This window comes from Puntigrus tetrazona, chromosome 4 (genome assembly GCF_018831695.1).
Source record: "Puntigrus tetrazona isolate hp1 chromosome 4, ASM1883169v1, whole genome shotgun sequence".
Classification (NCBI taxonomy): Eukaryota; Metazoa; Chordata; class Actinopteri; order Cypriniformes; family Cyprinidae; genus Puntigrus; species Puntigrus tetrazona.
This window is the reverse complement of record NC_056702.1, coordinates 24,733,494-24,752,175: the sequence shown is the minus strand read 5'-3', so window position 1 is coordinate 24,752,175 and position 18,682 is coordinate 24,733,494. Positions and strand designations below refer to the sequence as shown.

Here is an 18,682-nt window from a genome sequence, read left to right as displayed (position 1 = left end):
ATCTCTATTATGATCTGTAAAGCTATAATACTCTCAGTAAACGCAGGAACCGAGAGGCTGATGGGTAACAGCTAAAAGTCTGAATATGCGTGCTTGTGTGTGACAATAACTATTTATTATTGCTCGGGTGGATTTGGTTTACGGTTCATTTTTTCGTGGGCTGTGAATGTGACGAAGCACTTGCAGTTATTAGCATTGTTAACCTAGCAGTTATGCACGCTACGAGCCAAAGGATTTTGAATACCTTTGCTTCTCACCAAGGCTGAATTTGCTAAAAAAATACAGTGAAATATTATTTCAAGTTAAAATAAGCGTTTCCTATTTTAATCAATTTTACATTTTAATTTATTCCTGTGATGCAAAGCTGAATTTTCAGCGTCCTTACTGTGGTGTCAATGTAGAAAAGCACTGCTTTCAAACGTTTGACCTGTACATTACATTTATGACACTATACTTGATGTTTTATTACATTGAAACTAATTAAAGCCGTTTCTAATACAACAGCTGAGGAAGTGATGGCAAATTTGACCTTTTTCTCTTTTCCGAGCAACATAATCTCTTGATATATCTTTGAACTTTCAGAGTCGTAACACATCACGTAAAATCGCGGATTTTAATTTGCTATTAGGGCAAAGTTAAACTTGCTATAGCTATAGTTTACACAGCTACAGCTAAATATTCAACACAAATCTTTTGGCGCGGTACATTATATAGAAAATATACACTGATGCATTCATTGCATGCTATTGTACTAGTTTGGTACAACTGGTGCATACTGCCTCCATCGATGACAACCTCAAATTAAAAGTGTCTGTAGTGAGGTGCTTTTCCTCTGAGCTGCTGCGGTGCTGATAACGGCCTCACTCCACTGTTCTGCGCTGGACACGGAGAACGAGCGCTGGTGCATGCCCTCTTTGCTGGTGCCCAAAGCCCCCGGACTGAGAGAAATTCAGTTAGAGAGAGCTTCAGATCACGCTTCACAGGGCTTTGCGTGTATATTAGTACATAGGAGTGCGTGTTAACGTACATATTAGCACCAAAAGTATATATAATACACTCAAAAAGTTTAAAAATATAACACCTTGAAAAGGTACTAACATGAAGTTTTAAGTTACTAATAAGCACAGTTTAGTGTAGTCCAAGTGATAGATTAGTACCTAAAGCACATATAGTAGTACCTACATTTTTTAATTATCAGTAAATGTGGCAAACATTATAGAACAGCGCTTGCAACGACATGGCCATGGGTTCGATTCCCAGGGAACGCAGGAACTGATAACACATTTATCTCAAAGTAATTTCCGTTACATTCAAGGCATACATGTATACCATAGTACTAAATGACTACTATATTCATTCACCATCGTATTTGCATTATTGTATTTTATGATCAGCTTATTTATTCAAAAGTATAGTCCACATTTAAGGGTAGCCACTGACTTCCCTTTTCCCCCGTGCTTTCGAAGTCAATGGGTACCGTCAAGTGTTTGGTCAACTAAATGTGTTCTTCTGTTTGGCACAGAATGAAGGAGTGAATTATCCCTTAAACAAAAAGCCACCAGTTTCTGCCCAAAACACCACAGTTAGACCACTTTCTGTAAATGTAAATCATACTTTATGCCACAAGTCAAAATAACTATAGTATGCATAAAAACTATGTTTTAGTGGTAACACTATTTTACGGTTACGCCTATTAATTGATTATTAGCAGGCATATTACTACAATACTAGCCATTCATTAGTTGTAATTAAGCACATATTAATGCCTCATTCTACATGATCATATTCTACAGCCTCATCTTACCCAATACCTTAACAACCAGCTTACTAACTATTAATAAGCAGCTAATTAACAATCTATTGAAGGAAAAGTCATGGTTAACAGTTAACAAGTGTTCTGAAGTTATTACTGTAACCTGAAGCCAATCGGCAAACAACCTCAGAAGCACCGTTGTCCTGCAGAAGAGATGAGAACCTAAAAGTATCAACCGCGCGCGCTAAAGAAGTTACAGTAAAGATCTCATCGGCGCTCGTCTGTCTCCGTGCCTCACCCGTCTCTCTACCCAGCTCCACTAATTAGCCCTTAATTAACGAGATACACTCTGAACGGTAATTAGCTCTCCCCCACTCTCCGCCTGACACATCCATCTCTCCCCTTCAATCAGCAGATCCAAGGGCCCGTCCGTGTCAGGGGTCCTTCCCTCCCGTTACCCCAAAAACCGGCGGCCGCTAATATATAAATCTCCACGTTTCAGACTCAAGGTCCGTTTCCCCTTTAAGACCCAACATCGGCTCGATACGGCCGTCAGCCCGTTCTTACGCTTTTCGCTCGCCCCGAGGCTTTAAGAAACGGCAGACTCTGGAATCAAGAATTCAACAATCATCACTAATTGTCAAATTTGATGCTAATGATTGATGAATTAAACATGTCTCCATCAATTAGTCCCCAGAGAACAATTGTGCATAAAAAAGGGGATAATGCCATTACAATGTGGAGAAAATCCGAGGAGAGCGCAGGGCAAAGACTGTACAGAGATCTCCTGCCACGGAGCTAGAGGTGACCATGAGGGGCAAATTCTCACAAACACAGACAAAAGAGTCAAAAGTCTCCAGGACATGTACACCGTTTATTAGTAGAAGTAAAAAGTGGGTGGAAAACTTGTTTGGAAACAATCATTGGTGCATTTGCAACAACCTGGCAGCCGCACGCAACACTTAAGCATCACGGTAGTAACTATGGCACATACATTTAACACATATATTGTACTGTTATTCCTTAATATATTACATATACATAAATTATATCATTAAAGATGCAGTCTGTGAGTTTTGCCTTCTCGTCGCCATCCAAGTAAACCATGCTTAATTAGCAAATGATTATTATTGCTGCACTTCATTCTCAAATGATTAATTATTAAGTGTATTAGAATGTAGATTTATATTTCTGTACAGTATCATCTCTAACTGTCACATCATCCATATTTAAGAAATTCTTTTAACCCAAAAAGCAAACTATGCTCCCATCAAACTGGCAGTTTTTGTTGACAGCTTCTTTATGTTTATCTAGTTATTTACTTGCTCAAATATGGATTTTGGTTCACTTTTAACCAAAAAAAGTTACGAACTGCAGCTTTAACATGTTTATGTATTTACTATATATATATATATATAATAATGTGTTGATTTCATCATCATCATACATTTTCATTATACTATGTTATGTATCTATCAAAATTAATTTATATACTTATGAGATTAATTATATACAAATGTGTTATAATATTATGTACTTTAAATATAAAATAAATGCCATAAATAAGACCTAATCTATAAAAATTAAATAAAACACTAAACACATTTGTCTTAATTTGCTGCTTATTAATAGTTAGTAAGATAGGTGTTAAGTAAGTTAAATAAGTGTTAAATACGGCATTGATTTTTGTGCTTAATTAAAAACTGTAAAATAAAAACTAAATATAAAGGGCCAGGTTTACAGACAGATCTCATCTTAAGCCAGGACTAGGTTTTAGTTAAACGCCATTTAAACAGCTTTTAATAAAACGCCTTGTTGCATCTGAGCATGTTTTAATATCCTTCAGTGCAGGTTATTCTCAGTTAGAACAACTTGAACATGCTTTTTAGTCTGGGACCAGCCTTAAGACTCGTCTGTAAAACCAGAAAATAATCTACCAAAAAACGTCATTTACGCATTATATTTATACAATTAAATGTGCATCATAAATATCATCACATCACTAATACAATAATGATTGTTTTCTTCGTAGGACACGATCAAGTTATATTTGCAGTTCTGTTTGGTGCTACTGGCGTCAAAGAAGCGCAATGTTTCGCTGAAATTCCCTGTTTTGCATGCATGTACACACGGTCAAATCAAATGCACTTTTCTTGCTATCCGTACATGCTATCAGGCTAAGTATTAGGGTCCTAGCGCGGGGAGGCCTGAGGTTGTGGTGTTAAGTAGAGGCGATGGATTAGCAGGGGGTGGCGATGATTTCTCCTCATCTTTCCTCGTTTCTCTCGGCGAGCGCTGTCAGATGGCTGATGAGCCGTGGAGCGAGCCCTGACCCTCCGAGCCGCCGCTGCCATTATATACAAGTGCGGAGATAATGAAGCATCCATGCTAATGTGGAGGAGAGGGTTTCGTTAGATCATCCGCTCTTCGGGGTCAAGACCAAACGGCAACCGAGACGCCCTTACAAACCGACAACCGCTCGGAAAGACGTACGGATTACATCGTGTCCGTCTGCGCGAACCGCAATGATCTCGACATTGGAAATAAACGTCGCGACAACCAATAAACCCACATCTCCAGCCACAACTTTGAGAACGCGTGGCTCGAAATGGCGTCCATTCGATTCCGAGCGGCGTGTTGGATAATAAGCGTCCGAAAGCGTTTTGGAAAGACTTGCGACGTACAAAACATCTTATTTCCTCCTCACATATAAAAGAGCAGCCGAAATGATTGGGCCATTATTGAAAGAGACCGTCGTGAGACTAACGTACGTGGTAAAGTGTCGTTAAAGGGGACTCGATCATAAAAGTGCCGGATGAGGACGTTTATACACACAAACGCATCGACACTGTTCATTTGGAGGGATCTGGGATTGACTTCAGGTTTGGAGACGAAAAATTTGGTCGATGCTGATGTGGATGGCTAGATAGAAGATGGCCGTTATTACGCCGATATATATACAATTCTCATAAAAAAAGACGTATATTCTCACTGCGCTCACTAAACTGTAGTCAGGGGTTTTTCAACTGCCAAAGCATTTGAAACTTGCTTAATTTGGTACGTTTTAAACAGAGTTTTTGCATTAAACTCAACTAACCGCACAAAGAAAAATACAGTAAAATTGACCAAAAGACAAATAAAATAGATTTTAAAAAAGTATTTTTAAACTGATTATTTTCACAACTGTACAAAGTAAATTAAACGTTTTAGCCTATGCATGGGAGATTGAAAACTTTTGATTGAAAACAATTGGTCTTTTATCAATCAAGCGATCATTTGAAAATACTAACTATTAGAAGATTTATCAGTCTCTCTTTAAAAAAAATAAAATACAGAAAATACTGACCAAACCTCTTCTATTTAGCCAACTGCAGAGTTATCTGCCAATATGATGACCTCTAAACCAATAAATCAGCTGATACTTGGTTAGTTTATAAAAAATGCAAACATAAAACACGCATTATCTATCAAAAAAGATCCAAGATATCAACCGTTGCAATCACCCTTAGAACAACCAAAGGTCAACTAATGTTTTGGATCATCACAACCAAAAACTCAAGAAAATAGCCAACACTCTCTTATCCACGGACTACAAATATATTGAAAAGAGTCTTAAAAAGAGAGATTAAAAAGTAGATTAAAAAATGCACATAGGGTGTGAAAAACCAGCTCCACATTTATCAGCCAATACGATCATCTTTAAAATAATCAGATATCGGCTGATATACTGGTTTATTGCAATTTGAAAAAAACAAACAAACAGATAAATAAAAAAAGTTATGAAAACATGCACTATTTATCAACAAAATCCGCAACCGTGTTTAAAAACTAACATTACGTACAAAAAAAATATCCAATGTGACCACCTTCAAAACAACCAAAAATCACGTAAAATCCTAAAAATTCAAGGACAACTCTAAAACTCATTTAAAACAGACCGCATTCACTACCCGCTGAAAACGGCCCGTAAAACCTGTTTTGTTTAACCAACTGTGCCACTTTTGGCCACTACGATCACCTCTAAAATAATCAGACCCATTGGTTTATAGTCAAAGCTACCGATAAATGAAAAAAAACCCCAATCTGCTCACACTTGATATAATAAGAGCTGATAATTGCTTGATAATGTATTGCAGATATCATGTATATAAGTACAATCTAAAACAAGTGCATTGTACCAAACGTAAGTACCTAAGCCTTCCTAATACGAAGTGGGGCTGCGACCATCTCAAAACGACTAGACATCGCACAGACACAGCATATCGTTCCATCAATGCACAAGCTACATCTTAGTTCACGAGGACAGCCTGCATCTCATGTACTACACGTACATGAACACGAGCGCCTCACACACACACACACACACACACACACACCTCTACAGCAGATGTCATTGATTAAATCTGATAGGCAGGCCCATTAGCGCTCTGATATTATATATCTGTCAGCGGTGACACAACTGAACGCACGCTTGCAGAATGATCATATCATAGTAGATTTGCGCTAAAACGAAGGTCAAATGGCGTATGTGTAAAATAACAGTAATAAACAGCCAGCTCAGAACCGCCAGTGTGGGATGAAACGTAAAACGCTGCTATAAGAACTGCTCAAAATCACAAAACCAATGATTGAAATCAACATCGTTCCTAAAGCGGACGCGCGTTTCCAAGCTGCACAGAATGAAAAAGTAGAAGACATTGATTTTATGTCAGGAACTGATTATAGAATATGAACATTTGAGTTTGTTTTTGTTTTTTTCAGCTAATTTAGTCACAAAATATATAATATTTGTTGGGTTTTTTTCTGTAATTTGTAATTTAGTTTTAATATTAGGTTATTAGAATAGTCGATAACATGTATGTGACATTATTAACAAATTATATGTAACAAATAAATGCAGATGTTTTAACATTTTACAAAAAAAAAAAAAAAAATTTTACATTTTTGTTACCAAACCAAAATTGTATTTTTATCAACTAAATAAAAAAATAATTTGGGAGGAAAGTCAGTAATAATATTTACATGTAGAAAGATTATAAAGACGATTACTGTGCTCAATAAAACCAAAAATAGGCTTTAATACAAAAATATAAAAAAAAGTTCATTTTGATTTTCTGTGATGCATTACATCCATATGTGCAACTAGGCTTTTAACCTCAGTACAAACGTAACCAGTCTTAACTAACGCTCTTATTTGTGTGCATCACGTTTGAGCTTTTTACCCAGAAATCTCTATTTTCTCTAGCTTGAATAAAACAGCTCCAGATGTCGTGACTATTTCAGGTCCGCATGCCCCACAATTCTCCTCCTTTTAACCTTACGTTCACCCTCTCCTCTGCAGTCGACTGAAGGTTAATTAGTCGCCAACCTGAAAGCAATATCAACTTCTCCGATTCATGCGGCCCAGCAACACTGACAAATGCTCCTTATGCCTCCGTGACTAATAAACCCCCGTCCCTGGACACCAGCCAGAAAACTGCAATTCCCAGAAGCCCTTGCTGACCTGTCTTTAATGGTGCAAAAGCAATTAGCCCCAGCTAAGTGAAGCGGTTGTGTTTCCACAGCGGTCGTGCCAGCTTGCAGAGCCCCTGGAGAAAGTTGTTCCTGTTTTTATTAATTACACTTGATCTCAGCTCTCTAAATCCAATTATACCTTCCCAAACTCTCCTCTCAGCGCAGAGTAAATAATTATTTTTTATAATTATTTCAGATTATTTTATGCGACGATTTTCTATGAGAATGCATGTAAAGATTCTAAATTATTAAAATTATAAAAATTAGTCATCAAAGTTATTTAGCTGTTATTTAATTATTTTCTAAATATATATATATATATATATATATATATATATATATATATATATATATATATATATATATATATCTTTTAATCATATTCTAGTACTAAACTTGTTGTCATAGTTGTCCTTTGCCTCTGAAACGCTTCCCGTTTTAGCTGAAATCACCAATTCCTCCAGCTGACTCACATAGAACTCACTTTTCACAATACAAATAATTACTGATGAATAAAATTAATTTCTGCTGTAGTATTCTTGCGAACACCATTTCATGTTAGGTTTAATGCTGCAACAATCTGTACACAGAATATCATCAAAATAAATAGATGCAGAACCCCGTGACGGTGTTAGTACTCACTTGTGGCCCCGATGCCGAGTTGTAAAGTGCTGCGGTCTTTGGTCAGTCCGTTGGTTTTGGGGCTGGCTGTAGGGGCGACCGTCGCCACCGCTCTGGGCGCTCTCTTCCCAGGCACCTTCACCGTCGTCCGCAGCAAGTCGATTTCTTTACCGTGGACGTTCTGCATGTAGTCCTGAAAAATGTAACGTTGTGTAGTTTTAGATCTAGGCCGGGAAAAATGTAAAGTGTGTAGACACACTGAGAATGAGGCTGTAAAAGACAGAATCTATTCAGTAAGTTTCAAAATTAAACAAGTTCCAACTCAGTTCAATATTAAAAAGGAAGAAACGACACTACTTTAGAACACTATTTCAGACTCATTTTTAGATGAATGCAAATAGAACTGGTGCAGGAATTGTTAATAAATTTCACAAAGCAACTGCAAGTGATGCACTGAATTAAGCATTACATTTGTTCTGAATATATATATATATATATATATATATATATATATATATATATATATATATATATATATATATATATATATATATTCTTGTAAAAAAAGTATTGCAATCATTTTACAGGGTACCTGGAAGAATACTTGTAATAATTATTTTCTTGTTTTAGTATCTCTAAAGGTTTTAGGTATTTATGTGGTTTTTTCGCATGTTTAAGTCTTTACTAAAAATGTAAGTTCTAGATTTTACGTATGTTCTAACATTTCTATCTTTCGTTTTTAAATTGAGACATATTTTCAATATTTTGAAAATGAACAGCATACAAATGTTTTTTGTTTTTTTTTTACGTTTTTCAAGAAAATTGACTATTTTTTTAAAACACTTCCTGCCTCCGCCTGTCACTAATGTAAAGTACCTAATGTGTCGCTTTTTTGTAAACATTTGTGAAATCTACTATAGATTTCCAAGAGGAAACTGTGTATAACTGTCAGCACTTTTACCATTCGCTAAAAAAAATAAATAAAAAAACACCACCAACTTAGACTTAAATCAGACAACGTGCAAATACGCCGCATCTATAACCTAAATGATGAGACTTTTACATCTCTTCTAAACCAAACACAGCAGCTTTGGACAATCGAAGCAGCACCGGGGCCCACGCAAATCACGCTGCGAAGATTAGCGAAATTAGCATTAATGACGCGAGCGTACTCATTCCCATTTAAACCGGGCTATTCCATTTTCATGGGAGTTTGTTAAGCCAAGGTGCAAATCACCCTGCTCAGCACAAAAGAGGCGAGCAGAGATTTCGGCCTCGGAAGTCTCCCGCCAACTCCTCTTCACTTTTATTGCGCCCCATAAAGCACTAATTTCTTCAAAAGCCTCAGTACTAATTACCCAGTGAGCGCTCTCTGGAATTAACAGCCAGTTTGAGGCGCAGAAAGCTATTAAGATGTGTGATTAAGCCATATTCAATTAGTTTCTACAAACAATTTAATTGATGTAGCAGACAGAATTAACAGAAGGGGATTGTGGGATAGCTCGGCTGGCTCCGCCTCTCTCTCTCTCTCTGCCCATCTTTCTCGTTGAGCTAAACGAGTGGTCCACAGGTGTCCAAACCCAAACGTCTCTAACGATTACGACGCCCGTGGCATCGTGTGCCTATTACACACATCGCTGGCATGAGATGCGCATTACATCGCTAATAAACGTGAGTTTGGCCAAGGTATTAATTTCGGTCATAGTCCGCGGAGGCCGATAAACACGTCTCGTGTAACGCATCTCGCACGGTCAAGGTACGCCACTTCTCCGGTGGATCTTAATTAGGAGGCCCTTATTAATTACTAACCTGCATTAAAAGCGCGAGAACAAAGATAGGCGTATGCAAATGAGGGGAGAAGGGACGTGTGAGAAAGCCGGAGAAGCGGAGAGAGGGGATTTTCGGAGGTATTAAGAAGACGCGGGGGTTCTGACAGAGATGAATGTCCCGCGTGAAAAAAACGCTGGATTTCCCGCACCGAGCGCCGTAAGAAACCGGAGAGCAGCTGACCGGTCCGGCTCTCGTCTGCGCTACCGGAAACCTAGAAAGCACCCCAGAAAGAGCAAAGATTCGCTCACACCGAACCTGACTGGGAGGCATTCAAAGGAAATTTCATTAAAACCCGCGCCAACGTTCTGCCACGTCAACGGCGTAATCGATTTCATGGCGTTTTTAACTGGAATGCGATGCTATGCAAAAGTGTCAAAGTGTTCGCTGATAGCTTGGCAGAAGAAAAGAAAAAAAAAGAAAAATTCACTCACTATACATCACCAGTTAATATTATTTCCCCATCCTCACAAAGTGACAGCAAAATACCATTTACACACCATTTGAACTCAAAATCATGCAAGTTGTTAGTCATTTGAGAAAATCTATGTTCCACTCTTATCCTGGACTCCATCAAAGCAGTGAAATATCGAAGAACATTTATATTTCGCCCTTCAGCAGCCAATCTACGAGACTTCCAAAGGGCTAGTTTAGCTTGTCCCATGATAAAATTGGCTAAGGTACACTCTTGACTGTGTGCTTTTGAATATTTACATCCAAAAACAAACAATGTCTTGCTAAAAACAAAGCCCAAACCTCCAATTAGTCTCTCGAGCAGTGTAAACATTGGAGCTAATCTAAAACACTCAGTAAAAGCATGGAAAACAGATTCAGATAAGGAACAGAAATAACAGGATGGAGAAACATTCAAATTAAATTTGGAAACATGAGAATTAGTGGGCAGAGTACAATGTAACAGCCCCCACTGTAGATCCGCAGAACGTTTAGGAAGAGGGCCCTTGTACAAAATCCTCCAAGAAGGAGAAAGCTCAGCAGGGACTGTTAAAAATTCCCTCCATTTTGTATCACTTCTATCTTTAATTTGTTCAAAGTAAACTGTCTTAACACATATATGATAGAGGTCTCTCTTTCCGGCCACCTGAAAATCAAGCTCTTGCAGCTTATTAAAGGACAGTAACTTTCCTTCCTGGTAAAGTCATATAAAAAACTAACATTGGGAGACACAAGTAACTTGGGAAAAGAAACTCTGGATGGACCCCTAACAGAAAACAGTTAATAAACAGGAGAAGCGTGGAGGGAAGAGCTGCTTTCAGCCCACCTATGAGCCGTTCTACAGTTCTAACTGACTTAAAACCAGTCTGACTGCAGATGTCTACCACTGACCTCCATACCTTTGAAGAAGTATCAACTAAATCTGAAAGTTTATTCATTCCTTTTTCCATAAAACATTTTACAAGTGCTTTAGAAGAATCAGTATTGTAGTCCAGTAGAGAGTTACAGAAGAGTGGTTCTTCCAGACCAAAATGATAGCTCTCATCTCTACCAAATTTGAAAATAGACCAAGAATTTAAAACAGAGTTATAAAACATTACATCTGTTGAAAAATTACTGCTAAAAGAAGACATTAAAAACAACTGCCTATCGAGACCAAAATGACCAAAAGTCCTGAGCAGGGCTAATCCAAATGAAACCCACGGCCTACAGACCACAGGGTAGAGTAAAGTTTGGACAGTCTTTAGCCTGAGAGATTTAACCTTTGCTACCAAATCAATCAGCCCTTGTCCCCCTTCGTTAACTGGTAAGTGAAGATATGCAGGAGGAAACCAGTGATAGCCATCCCAAAAGAAGTCAACAAACATTTTCTGTAAGCGCTGCAATAAAGCTTTTGGTGGATAAAGAACACTTACGCGCTGCCACATCATAGAGGCTGCCAGGTTGTTAATAATAAGCACTCTGCCTCTATAAGATAATTGAGGCAGAATCCACCTCCATCTATTTAGCCGACCGGAAATTTTCTCAAAAAAACCATCCCAGTTTTTCTGAATAAACTGATCAGTCCCGAGAAAGACCCCCAACACTTTAAACCCACCCAGACTCCAGGAACAGTTCTGAGGAAGTGCTGGAGGGCCTCCATTCTCCCAATCACCCAATAAAAAGGAGGCACTCTTCTGCCAGTTAATTCGGGATGAGGAAGCTTTCTGATAGATCTCCAGGGACTCACTTAAGTTCACAACGTCCCGAGCAGATCTAATAAAAACAGTAACATCATCAGCATAGGCGCTCAGTTTGACAGTCATTGAATCTGAAGTGTAAGGAAACACTGAAGATATACCACGCAGCTTGTTTCTCAATAGTACCAATAAAGGTTCAATTGCAATAGCATACAGGATTCCTGAGAGGCCACACCCTTGCCGTATGCCTCTACTTACTCTGAAAGGCCTCGTAAGCATACCATTAATCTTTAACATGCTATACGTGTCTGTATACAGCAGTTTAATATAAGAAATAATAGAAGGTCCAAAACCAAAAGCCTCAAGACATTTAAAAAGGAAAGCGTGATCAACCCGGTCAAAGGCCTTCTCCTGATCCAGGGAAAGAAAACCAATGTCCAGCTTATGTACCCTGGTAAAAGAAATCAAGTCACAAATTAAAAAAAGATTATCAAAAATAGTCCGTTCAGGAATGCAATACGATTGATCCACATGAATGACTGAAGAAATATACAGTTTGATTCTGTTGGTTAGAGACTTTGAAAGTAACTTATAGTCTATTCCAAGTAAAGAGACTGGACGCCAGCATCTGATATCCTCAAGGTCTCCTTTTTTAGGTAACAGGGTGATTACCGCTCTCCGTAGACTCACTGGTAATGTGCCTCTCTCAAGACACTCCATGAACACAGAAAACAAGTCTGTTCCAATAACATGCCAAAATTGTTTATAAAACTCAGCACTAAGTCCATCTAGGACTGGGGCCTTTCCAGAAGACAGTCCTTGAACGGCTATAGAGAGTTCATCAAAAGTCAATAGCTCGTCCAGCCTAAATTTATCTCCATCTGAAAGGTGAGGTAAATCCTGTAAAAGAGAATCAGCCATGTCGTCATTGCAGGGTTCCACTCTGTAGAGATCCTCATAAAAAGACAGTGTATGCGATATAATTCCATGTGCATCAGTAACTCTTCTTCCCCCAGGAAGTTTCAAACAACCTAGGACACTTCTATCCAGGGTCTTCTTCTCCATTTTGAAAAAAAAAAGCTGTAGGAGCATCCATACTGTTAAAAGTTTGAAATCTTGCACGAATCAGCATTTCCTGGGCTCTTCCCTCTAAGAGGTTGTGTAAAAGAAGCTTGCTGTGCTCAAAAACCTCTGTGGCAGTCTCAATGTCCTCATCAGTGTTTAGCCGAAGTATTTCTTGTTCAAGTTGTTCCATCCTATTGTCCAAAAAACTTTTATTGTAAGCGGAGTAACTCTGGCAAAAAAGTTTAATTTGAACTTTGCCAATGTCCCACCACTGACTCAGGGACTTAAACTGTCCTTTTCTCTCTCTCCAGATCTCCCAGAAAGCAGTGAAAGAACTAACAAAGTTGTGATCTAGCAATAATTTATTGTTAAATTTCCAGTATGAAAGTTTCAAAGTGTTCATAGAAGTTGTAACATCGATAGAGAGAAAATGGTGATCAGACAGAGAAGTAGGAAAAATACAGCTGTTATAGAATTTATCTCTTTGGTTTTTCCGTACATAGATCCTATCTAGTCTAGCCCCAGAAATCATGTTGCAGTTCACTTTCAACCAAGTGTATTGCCTAACCTGAGGAAAAGATTCTCTCCAAACATCTACAAGATTATGATAAGTGATCAATGATCGAAGTGTGTCTGCTGAGCAACTATGTGGTTCTTCATGGTTTCTATCCAAAGTGTGATCTAAGGTGCAGTTAAAATCTCCGGCCACAACAATAATCCTATCCTGAGGAACAACACTCAACGCAACTTCAAGTTTCTTGAAAAAGGTTACACGTTCAGCCCCAATATTGGGAGCATACACATTAACAAATGAAAATTGAGTACCACGAATAGTTATATCAACCCTCAGTAAACGGCCAGGCACCAGCTCAAAAACACTTACAGGTTGTTCCTTAAATTCAGGTGCAAGTAGAATAGCAACCCCTGCACTGACACTGGAGCCATGACTCAAAATAGCCTGACCCATCCATTCACTCAGCCACTGTGTCTGATTAGTGTTATCTGTGTGTGTTTCCTGCAGAAACACCACACTTGAGCTCTTTATCATAATATAACTAAAAAGACGAGCTCTTTTTACTGCATCACGACATCCATTAATATTCAATGAGCTAAACCTCAAGGGTGCCATAGAAATAAATACAAAAAAACACTCAGTAATACTGAACCACAGGGCCAGGGTGTCTAGACCACAACCAATCCATATTCATTTTTTTTCTTGTGAATGTAACACACTTCTAACATTACTGAGAAGCTTCTTGAGCCGGTACCGTTTAGGTTTGTCAAATTCATCGAAAGTGGCTTTTCTCATTGCCAGTTTACAGGACATCAAAAACAATTCCAAATCGGGGAAATAAGACTCAATTTTTGGCTTACGAAGTCCTTTTGTAACATTAAGAAAGTGATTGATCTGCTGAAGAGAATAAAGCTTGGTCTTACCTCCAGAGGCAGGTTCTGAATCCATCCCATTATTATCCATTAGCTCAATGTCCTCGTAGTCATTGTCAGATTCCTCAATTTGCCCCTTTAAATCTAATAATTCCTGAGATGAAATGTCATCTGGAATGATGGGGTCATCGGGTTACAGTACTTTTGTTTTCATTAGTTTGTTGAGGCGAATCGGCAGGCACGAGCTGCAGCGCCCCAAGCTCGTCCTGTATGCGGGTCAGCGGGCGTCTGACTCGGGCGGCCGCCTCCTCCACAGCCGCTACGGAGTTGCGTTCAGAAAGCGCCGGCAGCGGTCTCTCCACACACGGATCATCCGGCATAGAGGCGCCCGCCGGCTGCAGTTCTGGCGCCACAGCGGCGCAGCAGGATCCGCACCGGCCTCCGCGCTTTTCTCCGCATCAGCGAGCGGAGCCGTGTCCGCACTCACCGCTGGCCTTTCGCGATTCGGGCAAGTCTGCCTGACATGTCCAAAATCACCACAGACAAAACATCTCATGGACTCAGAACTAATAAAAATGGTGTAATCTTTGCCATCGATGGTTAATTTTGCTGACAAGTTTAAAGGATCACTTTGAGCGTTCAGAATCATGAAGGTTTTGGCGAAAGGACATTACATGTTTAATTTCCTGGTTTCTACAACCAAGAGGAATCATTTTGATAGGGCTGGCTATTTTGCCATAGGATGGGCTTGACAAAGGTAAAACAGGTACAAACGTGTCATTGATAATCAAACCAGACTCGATTAGATCATCCACCATTTGGCTTTCGCTAAGAAAAAACACAATGGCCTTATTCATACGGGAAGCAGATCTAATGTTAGCGCCCCGACTGCCTGCGCTCACGGCGATCAGACAGTCCTCTACCGACACCGCCGCATCAGGCATACATTTACATCCGTGCTTGAGTGTTAAACGCGAGAAATCTCCCGCATCCAACGCCATTCTTCCCACTCACTGACTAAAGTCAGTAGGAAGCCTTTATACTATACCTATATATGTTTAAACGTTTTAACAGAAAGATCTGATTAAAGGAAAAAAGGTAGGAAATCTCACTCAACCAAGGAGATACTCTCACTCCACGCCTAACCGGCGTCCACTCACTCCCAGCATGCACTCCGACTCAGAGAGAGAGAGAGAGAGAGAGAGAGAGAGAGAGAGAGAGAGAGAGAGAGAGAGAGAGAGAGAGACAGAGAGAGACAGAGAGAGAGAGAGACAGAGAGAGAGACAGAGAGAGAGAGAGAGAGAGAGAGAGAGAGAGAGAGAGAGAGAGAGAGAGAGAGAGAGAGACAGAGAGAGAGAGAGAGAGAGAGAGAGAGAGAGAGAGAGAGAGAGAGAGAGAGAGAGAGAGAGAGAGAGAGAGAGAGAGAGAGAGAGAGAGAGAGAGAGAGAGAGAGAGAGAGAGAGAGAGAGAGAGAGAGAGAGAGAGAGAGAGAGAGAGAGAGAGAGAGAGAGAGAGAGAGAGAGAGAGAGAGAGAGAGAGAGAGAGAGAGAGAGAGAGAGAGAGAGAGAGAGAGAGAGAGAGAGAGAGAGAGAGAGAGAGAGAGAGAGAGAGAGAGAGAGAGAGAGAGAGAGAGAGAGAGAGAGAGAGAGAGAGAGAGAGAGAGAGAGAGAGAGAGAGAGAGAGAGAGAGAGAGAGAGAGAGAGAGAGAGAGAGAGAGAGAGAGAGAGAGAGAGAGAGAGAGAGAGAGAGAGAGAGAGAGAGAGAGAGAGAGAGAGAGAGAGAGAGAGAGAGAGAGAGAGAGAGAGAGAGAGAGAGAGAGAGAGAGAGAGAGAGAGAGAGAGAGAGAGAGAGAGAGAGAGAGAGAGAGAGAGAGAGAGAGAGAGAGAGAGAGAGAGAGAGAGAGAGAGAGAGAGAGAGAGAGAGAGAGAGAGAGAGAGAGAGAGAGAGAGAGAGAGAGAGAGAGAGACAGAGAGAGAGAGAGAGAGAGAGAGAGAGAGAGAGAGAGAGAGAGAGAGAGAGAGAGAGAGAGAGACAGAGAGAGAGAGAGAGAGAGAGACAGAGAGAGAGAGAGAGAGAGAGAGAGAGAGAGACTTTGACTTTTAACACGCTTTATTAACCATTTAAAATCAACCTTGCATTACACATCCAACTCCTTGCATTGCAAAGTTATCAAGAAAAAAAAAAAAAAATTTTTAAAAAAATAAAAAATAAAAATAAATAAATAAATAAAATCACTCACTATACATCACCAGTTAAATCTTATTTCCCCATCCTCACAAAGTGACAGCAAAATACCATTTACACACCATTTGAGCTCAAAATCATGCAAGTTGTCAGTCATTTGAGAAAATCTATGTTCCACTCTTATCCTGGACTCCATCAAAGCAGTGAAATATCGAAGAACATTTATATTTCGCCCTTCAGCAGCCAATCTACTGAGACTTCCAAATGGCTAATTTAGCTTGTCCCATGATAAAATTGGCTAAGGTACACTCTTGACTGTGTGCTTTTGAATATTTACATCCCAAAACAAACAATGTCTTGCTAAAGACAAAGCCCAAACCTCCAATTAGTCTCTCGAGCAGTGTAAACATTGGAGCTAATCTAAAACACTCAGTAAAAGCATGGAAAACAGATTCAGATAAGGAACAGAAATAACAGGATGGAGAAACATTCAAATTAAATTTGGAAACATGAGAATTAGTGGGCAGAGTACAATGTAACAGCCTCCACTGTAGATCCCCAGAACGTTTAGGAAGAGGGCCCTTGTACAAAATCCTCCAAGAAGGAGAAAGCTCAGCAGGGACTGTTAAAAATTCCCTCCATTTTGTGTCACTTCTATCTTTAATTTGTTCAAAGTAAACTGTCTTAACACATATATGATAGAGGTCTCTCTTTCCGGCCACCTGAAAATCAAGCTCTTGCAGCTTATTAAAGGACAGTAACTTTCCTTCCTGAGTCGTTATATAAAAACTAACATTGGGAGACACAAGTAACTTGGGAAAAGAAACTCTAGATGGACCCCCTAACAGAAAACAGTTAATAAACAGGAGAAGCGTGGAGGGAAGAGCTGCTTTCAGCCCACCTATGAGCCGTTCTACAGTTCTAACTGACTTAAAACCAGTCTGACTGCAGATGTCTACCACTGACCTCCATACCTTTGAAGAAGTATCAACTAAATCTGAAAGTTTATTCATTCCTTTTCCATAAAACATTTTACAAGTGCTTTAGAAGAATCAGTATTGTAGTCCAGTAGAGAGTTACAGAACAGTGGTTCTTCCAGACCAAAATGATAGCTCTCATCTCTACCAAATTTGAAAATAGACCAAGAATTTAAAACAGAGTTATAAAACATTACATCTGTTGAAAAATTACTGCTAAAAGAAGACATTAAAAACAACTGCCTATCGAGACCAAAATGACCAAAAGTCCTGAGCAGGGCTAATCCAAATGAAACCCATGGCCTACAGACCACAGGGTAGAGTAAAGTTTGGACAGTCTTTAGCCTGAGAGATTTAACCTTTGCTACCAAATCAATCAGCCCTTGTCCCCCTTCGTTAACTGGTAGGTGAAGATATGCAGGAGGAAGCCAGTGATAGCCATCCCAAAAGAAGTCAACAAACATTTTTTGTAAGCGCTGCAAAAAGCTTTTGGTGGGTCAAGAACACTTACGCTGCCACATCATAGAGGCTGCCAGGTTGTTAATAATAAGCACTCTGCCTCTATAAGATAATTGAGGCAGAATCCACCTCCATCTATTTGCTTGACCGGAAATTTTCTCAAAAAACCATCCCAGTTTTTCTGAATAAACTGATCAGTCCGAGAAAGACCCCAACACTTTAAACCCATCCAGACTCCAGGAACAGTTCTGAGGAAGTGTTGGAGGGCCTCCATTCTCCCAATCACCCAATAAAAAGGAGGCACTCTTCTGCCAGTTAATTCGGGATGAGGAAGCTTTCTGATAGATCTCCAGGGACTCACTTAAGTTCACAGCGTCCCGAGCAGATCTAATAAAAACAGTAACATCATCAGCATAGGCGCTCAGTTTGACAGTCATTGAATCTGAAGTGTAAGGAAACACTGAAGATATACCACGCAGCTTGTTTCTCAATAGTACCAATAAAGGTTCAATTGCAATAGCATACAGGATTCCTGAGAGGCCACACCCTTGCCGTATGCCTCTACTTACTCTGAAAGGCCTCGTAAGCATACCATTAATCTTTAACATGCTATACGTGTCTGTATACAGCAGTTTAATATAAGAAATAATAGAAGGTCCAAAACCAAAAGCCTCAAGACATTTAAAAGGAAAGCGTGATCAACCCGGTCAAAAGCCTTCCTGGTCAGGAAAGAAAACCAATGTCCAGCTTATGTACCCTGGCAA

General features: G+C 39.6%; 1 protein-coding gene across 3 annotated transcripts in view; it reads right to left on the bottom strand.

The window, feature by feature from the left end:
• Positions 1-8,328, bottom strand: part of LOC122342408 (arf-GAP with GTPase, ANK repeat and PH domain-containing protein 1-like) — a 23,705-nt gene extending 15,377 nt beyond the window's left edge. For 2 of the 3 annotated variants that reach the window (XR_006250558.1, XM_043236178.1), the window contains exon 1: positions 7,910-8,328. Coding sequence is in view for 2 of the 3 variants with exons in the window: in XM_043236178.1 (XP_043092113.1) it covers positions 7,910-8,075 (166 nt within the window). In the remaining variant the exon portion in view is untranslated. Of the gene's footprint in view, positions 939-7,909 lie in introns of all 3 variants that reach the window. The other variant, XM_043236179.1, reaches the window with a different exon arrangement.
• Between the last annotated feature and the right edge of the window lie 10,354 nt (positions 8,329-18,682).